Source organism: Callospermophilus lateralis, chromosome 7 (genome assembly GCF_048772815.1).
Source record: "Callospermophilus lateralis isolate mCalLat2 chromosome 7, mCalLat2.hap1, whole genome shotgun sequence".
NCBI lineage: Eukaryota > Metazoa > Chordata > Mammalia > Rodentia > Sciuridae > Callospermophilus > Callospermophilus lateralis.
This window is the reverse complement of record NC_135311.1, coordinates 57190770-57198460: the sequence shown is the minus strand read 5'-3', so window position 1 is coordinate 57198460 and position 7691 is coordinate 57190770. Positions and strand designations below refer to the sequence as shown.

The window sequence follows — 7691 nt, the reverse complement described above, 5'->3', positions numbered from 1 at the left end:
CCCCTGACACCAATAACCACCATTCTACCTTCTCTCTCCACAAATTTTTGACCACTGTAAGTACCAATATAAATGGAATAATTTAATGGTTGTCTTTTTGTATCATTTAATTTAACATAATGCTTCAAGAAAAACATCAAATATTTTACATAATACAAAGCACACATTTTATAGACAAAAACTATTAAAGTTTAATGCTGTAATCAAACAGCATAGATGGCATAAATGGCAGTGACAAAGCAAGCACCCCGGCTGGCACATTTCACTCAGTTCTCACAAATGATCAGTGACACAGGTTCACGGGTTTTTCAGAATAAAAGGGACTCACAGCAGATAATGCAGCTTGTTAGTCTACAAGCAAACCTGGATACTCAGGTCATCTGCTCCCATCCTTTTTTTTTTTTTTTGTACTTGTAAATGGACAGAATGCCTTTATTTATTTATTTTTACATGGTGCTAAGGATTGAACCAAGTGCCTCACACATGCTAGGCAAGTGCTCTACTACTGAGCTACAGCCCCAACCCTCCCACTCCTTTTTAAACTTATAGAGTGAGCTTCCTCCCATTCCACACCATCCTGTTGTTCAGGACAAATGAGACCCACGTTGGATAGAACCAGAGAAGACTCCAAAGAGAAGTAAGAACTTGAACTAAAATTTGAAAAACTAGCTTTTGCTGGGAAGAGAAGACGAGAAAGACCATTTGAGGTGGGTAACCTCAGTGACACTGGTACACAGTTGAACTTGGTAGGAACTAGGCAAGGAAGAAAGCAGCAGGGTATGGATAGGAACAGTGAGTATCCTAATCTGGTTTGAAAAGAACTTAGAAGAATCTTTTCTTTCATTCCCACCTATAAAGCATTTTCTTAAACAAAGACTTTTGTTCTTTTCTTCCCACTGCTTTTCCAGAGTATATAGATAAACAGAATTTCAGCCAATAGTTACATGTTCCCCTGGAGCTTCCTAGTTGGCATCTGTTATATTTGTCTTTTTTCCCATGGCATCCTGGACTGAGGCCGGATGTGGAGGGGATGAGGTATCACTTAACACATATTAAAGTGAGCCAGAAATCCTGATAAATCCAAGTAATTACTAAAGTGAATTTGCTTCACTTACTCAGTAACTCATGCTATAGACTACCTACGCACACTTAAGATTGATTTCCACAGACTATAAAATAATAAAAATAAAAAGTAGCCTCAGTCATGAATGCTACCTTAACCACAATTTTCTAGAACTTGTTTCATTTTTTTCCAAAAAAATAGTTACTTTATTTTATAGAGCAACTTTCTTAAACAAAAAAAAAAAAAAAAAAAAAAAAAAATTGTGATTTTGCACACTGTTTTTGGCAACACTGACCAAGTATAAAGGATTTAAGCTTAACAATCATACATATCAAAAGAATTTTTTTTAACTACCTAGAAGTAGGAAGCAAAACTGGGAAGAGCAAAGAATACGTGTTTGCAATTTGTGGATACCAATCATTCATCAGTAGAAGAATCATAATTTGGTCCTGGTGAAAAGATCTGGTCTACTAAGATTAAGTGACAAATATTTCTTTGTACAGTTTTATATGTCAGTTGAAGAAGTATCAGAATAGCACCAACATATGAATCAGTGAAAAACAAAAAGTTATGATATTGACCTCAGCAGTTGAAACCCAGCAAGCCCATATACTTAAAACTCAAACATAATAAGGCTCACCTTTCCCTGAAAGAATTTTTCTTTCCCAGATATAAAATATAACATATTAAGAGAAATGTCTTGTTTTTAATCCCCTTATTAAAAAACTGAAATATTTTAGTGCACATTTACTTTGCTATATTAATTTTTAATAGACATTCACAAGGAATGCTTAGATTATAAGTAACATGGCACTATGCCCTAAGCTACTTATGCTGAACACCTATATAAGAAACATGAAGAAAACTTCCATATCACTTCATCCAGGAAAAGATGTGTGGTAGACAGCTAAGCCATTATTTACAGAAAGAAATCAGGCTCTTGGACCAAGCAGAAACTATAACACAATACCCAAAGAAATAAAGAATACCTAAAAAATTAAGGATGACCCCTATGCTTTTTTATCTTAAAAACGTACATTTTGCTTGTTTCCCTTGCCTATGGTGATTGTATACATTTACTAGAAGAAATATCCAACAACTCTTATAAATATCCACAATTAGAAAACAGAAATGAAACTAGAAAATAATAACACCAGCCCCTAATTCAAGTTTCTACAACCATTGCCCTAAACCAACAAAAAAATGCAGGAATTTTTCAAAGGACTATTAAGAAGAGCTGATAATATGTAGGAAAATGCCACCCCATAATGTTTTAAGTGCTAAAATGAATCACAGCACAAGAGAAACAAATGAGTATTTTGTACTAGAGCACCACCCGCTGGTTACAAGTCCTCATAGCAAGTATGACACCTGGCCATAATTGGAATGGGTTGACTGTACTAATCCATTACAACAGCAGGAGCTTCTTACAAAACAAAACCACCTGTATTATTTTATTTTCACAAGTAAAGAAAATAATTTTTAAATATGTCCAAAAGGATGAGTTTTGGTAGTTTTAAAATATAATCTCCAAATGCTGTAAGGACTTATACTCAAAATAACATATAAATTATCATTTCAGCTCCGCCAATAAATAAATAATATATTTAGGCAAAATATGTATACTTACATTTCATTGCTAACAAAGAAATTATAAGTCTAATAATATAATTATTAATGAAACCCTCAATGGAGTCTATCACACTTCTACCTTTGACCTGAAAAGCACTAAAATACAGGGAGGAAATAAAATGTCCTGAAAACTAGATTGAAAAACATAGTTTCTAATAAAAAGTCCAACTGGGCACAGTGGCACACACCTGTAATCCCAGCAGCTAGGGAGGCTGAAGCAGGAAGATCACTAGTTCGAGGCCAGCCTCAGCAACTTAACATGGCCCTAAGCAATTCATCAAGACCCTGTCTCTAAATAAAATATACAAAGGGCTGGGGATGTGACTCAGTGGTTAACTGCCCCAGGTACCAAAACAAACAAAACACAAATTCAAAGACCATCTACATTACCATCTAGTGAAAATGTTTTCTGTAAGGTACCACAGCAGCTTTGTAGGCCAAAATATCTTTACCTTAATAAAATGTCCCTTTTATCCTAATGGCATGATATTTTGTTTTTCCAAATTGTTCTTGTGTTTTCTTAAATTCTAAGTTTCTTAAAAGTCTTGGAATATAAAAGAGTTATTTCTCCATGTATAATGCTGCCTTTAAGATGCAGAAGTACACATCAGGGTCTGACATCAGTTTATACCCCATTTGACCTTCCTGAACTTGCTCTGTAGAAATTGAACTTCAGAATCCCTTTCTAGACATGATCCCACTCTTCTAAATAAGAATCCATGAGTGTGCTCCCGGCAGTCAGTATGGGCTTCATGTTTCTTTGGTTTGATGATAATTATTACCCAGCCCTCAAAAGGTGAGGTCTTTCCTTGCTCACACATGGTTGATTGCAGATAAGAATACGATGAGGAAAGTCACATTCCCACAGACATAAATTGCCAACACCATCTTTTTAAAAGCATGGCCCTGAAAGAAAAATTGAGATATAAAATAATGTACCATCATCAAGGTTTATGTCAATAAATATGAAAAGAAGGGCTTACCTCTGCTTCAGCTACAGTAAGTGACTGAAGGATCTGAATTCTATCATCATCCAATATTTCAACTGTTAAGAACAACATATGTTTATAAGTCCAGTGTTAAGCAGGCAAACTAACTCTCAGAAATATAAAATAAAACCCAATTCTTTGTGTGCACCAATTTCCAGGCTATAAGTTCTCCAGTTTCAAGTTACTAAATCTTACAAACTTCTCGAACATTTATTGACTCTCACAAATTGAGACATACTAGAATACAGCACACATCTGTCAAAAGACCTAAAATAAGCTCTCCTACTCAATAAACACACCAAAAGCTTAAAAATCTAAATCATTCTAATTTTACTTTTTTAATTAACAAATTAAAATATATATATTTATGGAGTACCACATGATGTTTCGATATCTGTATACATTGTGGAATTGCTAAATCAAGCTAATTAACATATGATAGCAATCCAAGTTTTAAGAATGTAGGTATTTTAAACAGTAAGCCATAATTTAGTGGTCATCAGCGATCCCATGTACATAACCCTGACAAAAGCCAAAAGTGGCAGGAGGGATACACTATTTGGCTCCTAAAAGCTGCCCAGCCTTCTAGATTCACAACAAGTACTCTAGACAACAAAGAGTTTTTGTTTTTAGAAGATCACGTGCCTGAAAGTGAGAGGACACTTAAGCCTATGGTGGCTACAGGCATCTTGACCCTCCTTGCCACTAAGACCAAACAGAGCTTTCCACTGAAAGCATAAGAAAAGTAGGTCCTCCCAGCTATATATTTATGTACATGGCAACCTGAGCCACAGCACTTAGTAAGTTTATCAAATAGATAAAATCCGTCTGCAGCTCTGCCCTGTGTCGACTCTGGGTCTCTTCTTCCTTCCTCTCAGAGTTCCCTCAACTCCAGGCACTCCAAATTCTCATGGGCACTGGCTCAGTCCAGATCAACATGCACATTCAAAGTAGTTGTGAAGAGGACTTCTTTAAAACTTGAAATCTCTCCTTTATATTTTTACTCACAAATTCTAATACCAACATATACAAATAAATAAATAAATAAAATAGAGCCACCAAGGCATAAAATTTCCACAGCTGCTACCACTGGCTGAATTATGAGCAGAAAGTGTTAGAGGTACCAAGTAACAGTCAAGCATTTAGTACCAAGAAGCTAATGAAATTCCAATAGTTTGTATAAAAGTGATTCTACACAGAACAGCTTTTAGAGCAGTTTTACCTTTTCGAGAAAGTCGGTAAGCATGTATCTCCAGAACAATCTCAGTCCCGATATGCCAGGTTACAAATCCAATCATTGCATAGGTTTTCCATGGATGGGGAAGATTCAATCCTGGTAAGTCCATTCCCAGGAACATTGCTGCCACTGAGTATAAAAGAAAAAATGTTATATTCAATTATGGTCCCCACCAAAAGATAAAATTGTGTGTGTGCATTATATCAACTAAAACATACTAAAATTGGTGAGAGGAATAAGATGAATATTGAAGACCAAAGAATAATTAATTCTTTTTTTTTTTTAACTGTAAGACTACACAGGCAAGATTGGAAATTATGAGCTGCCGTTTAGAAAGGGGCATTCAAACTTTCCAGAAAGTTTTAAGTCTCCAGTGTAAGAAGGGGAAAAACTATGGAAACCACTGCCAATTGTATTCCCTCTTCCAGGCTGAATCCTAAAGACCACAGAAATGTTAAGGGAGGAAGTGTCTGCATGGAGGTCTGCTATATAAGGCTTCAAAATGTACTGGGTAACCATACCTGCCTTCTGAAAGCCACCTCCCCTGGGAGGTACCAACCTACGGAAGTGACTTGGAGACTGAGGGCTTGGACCAACAGCCCCTCCTCAACCCAACTCACAAATGACCCTCAACTTGAACTGCTCAAATGTTTGCCTGTCAGCATAGCTTATTCTACTGGTAAAGGTAAACAATAATAAAAATAAAAAGAAAGTATTAAAAGGGGAGTTTTAAAAGTCACTTTTAAAACTTTAAACTGAAAACTGAAATAATGACTTTCTGGATTTCAATGTTTAAGGCTGATTTCTCCTCAACAACCAATTACTCCAATTACTAATGCATCTAAAAAATCTTTTAAGCCAAATTACAACTCACAATATACACAGCCAGCAATTATATATGGATAAGTGGCATCACAATTACTTACCTGCTATTATTCTAGCAGCTGTTCCCACACTCCAATGAGTCCAGTTAAACATTTGCCTTCTGCCAAAATAAAGAACCAGTCCGTTTTCTTTGACAATGAGTTCCCAAGAGAATAAAAATCATGTAATTTCGCTTATTGCCTGAGAATGAGATATCTGAAATACATTTTAAAGTCTCTTTAAAGTAAATAAAATTTATCACTAGATTTTGTAAGATGAAAAATGTTTCCACTCAAAAAGGAATTTTTTGTTTGCCAACTAAGAATATCCACAGTAAGAGCATTTACATAGAAAAGCTATCAGTACCTTGGGTCATGCAAAGGTGGCCTGAAGGCTGCCAGAAGAGGCTGAAGAACTGCTAATGCCATCACTATACAACCAAGATATGGGTGGTAACCTGCATGCTGGACAAAGTCACGACATATTAATAGTCTCAATATCTCATCAGTTTAAATCCTCAAGTTAAAAATAATAAATACAAGTGTGTCCTTAGTGTTTTTCCATGGCTCTAAACATTCAATGATGATGATGATGATGCTAAAAATAAAAGGCAACAAGGTAGAACTAGTTGGTATCAATATGTCAAGAGCTGTCATCTCAACATGTCTTAATGATTTGTGTGAACCTCTGTGTTTCCCCAAGTTGCAGGTTCTACAACTCTGGAGCTTAGTAGAGTCTTAGTCTCTCAATAAGCATCTGTTGAATAAATGAACATCCAGGTTTGTCACTGTACTAAAAGCTTATCTCCTCTGTTCAGATAGTTTAACTTAAGGAAAATATCAACACTGAATCTCAACAATTTCTATGATGTTCCTTCCTTAGTGATGCTGTATGCTCCTCCAAATAGCAAGTAATTGGATTAGACTGCTCTGAACAATGACTTCAAATAAACATTTGAGAAAAGGGCTGAGAAGATGCTCCAGCCTATAACATAATTAGTTGGAGAGATGCTATGGTCTGGGGTCACTGACTCCCATCCTCCAACGGGCAATAAAGCTGTGACCAGGAACAGCTAAACTAGGTGGTGTGCAAACTATGCTGGAATCTTTGTAAATAGGTGAACTAAAGGCTGACAAAAGAACAATATAAAAACATGTTCAGATCTTAGACTCAATTATACACAAAGAAAAGTACAACCACAATTGTGGAGGTTAAAGAACCTTTAATTTAAGAAATAACAGCCACAACAACAAAATTTTTTATATGGACTTAGAATGTGCTGGGGATTATCCAAAGTGTTTTCAGTTCATCAACTCCCAGTTCACACAGAAAAACTATGGATGGATACTATGCCATCCCTATTTCATAGATAAGTAAACAAAAGGACAGAGAAGTTAAGTAATTTGCCCAAAGTTGTCCCAGGAGATACATGATGATGCCAGGATTTGAACCCAAGTAATATGGCTAATGAATAGCGCCCTTAACCTTCACACAGTCAGCCTTCTGTATCTGTGGGATCCACATTTGTAGAGTCAACCAACCACCAATGGAGAATATTTGAGAAAATAATTACATCTATACTAAATATGTACAGACTTTTTTCTTGTTAATCCCTAAACAATACAAGTATTTGCATGGCATTTATACTGCATTAGGTATTATAAGTAATCTAGAGATGATTTAAAGCATACAGGAAGATGTCTGTAGGTAATATGCATAGGTAATATGCATTTTACATAAGAGACTTGAACATCTGCAGACTTTGGTACCCCAAGGAGTCCTGAAACTAATCCTTTCTGGATACTGAAGAACAACTATACTATTTTATTCATAAAATGCAAAGACTATTATAAAACAAGTGTTACCCTTTGTTATGGTTTAGATATGAGGTATCCCCCCCAAAAAA

General features: G+C 35.7%; 1 protein-coding gene across 1 annotated transcript in view; it reads right to left on the bottom strand.

Moving 5' to 3' along the window:
* Positions 1-1316: 1316 nt before the first annotated feature.
* Frrs1 (ferric chelate reductase 1) overlaps positions 1317-7691 on the bottom strand; it is a 31020-nt gene continuing 24645 nt past the window's right edge. Inside the window, exons 11-15 of the mRNA XM_076861753.1 lie at positions 6152-6249; positions 5848-5906; positions 4907-5050; positions 3679-3740; positions 1317-3601 (exon numbers count right to left, since the gene is read on the bottom strand). Coding sequence (XP_076717868.1) covers positions 3509-3601; positions 3679-3740; positions 4907-5050; positions 5848-5906; positions 6152-6249 — 456 coding nt within the window. The 3' untranslated portion in view covers positions 1317-3508. The remainder of the gene's footprint in view (positions 3602-3678; positions 3741-4906; positions 5051-5847; positions 5907-6151; positions 6250-7691) is intronic.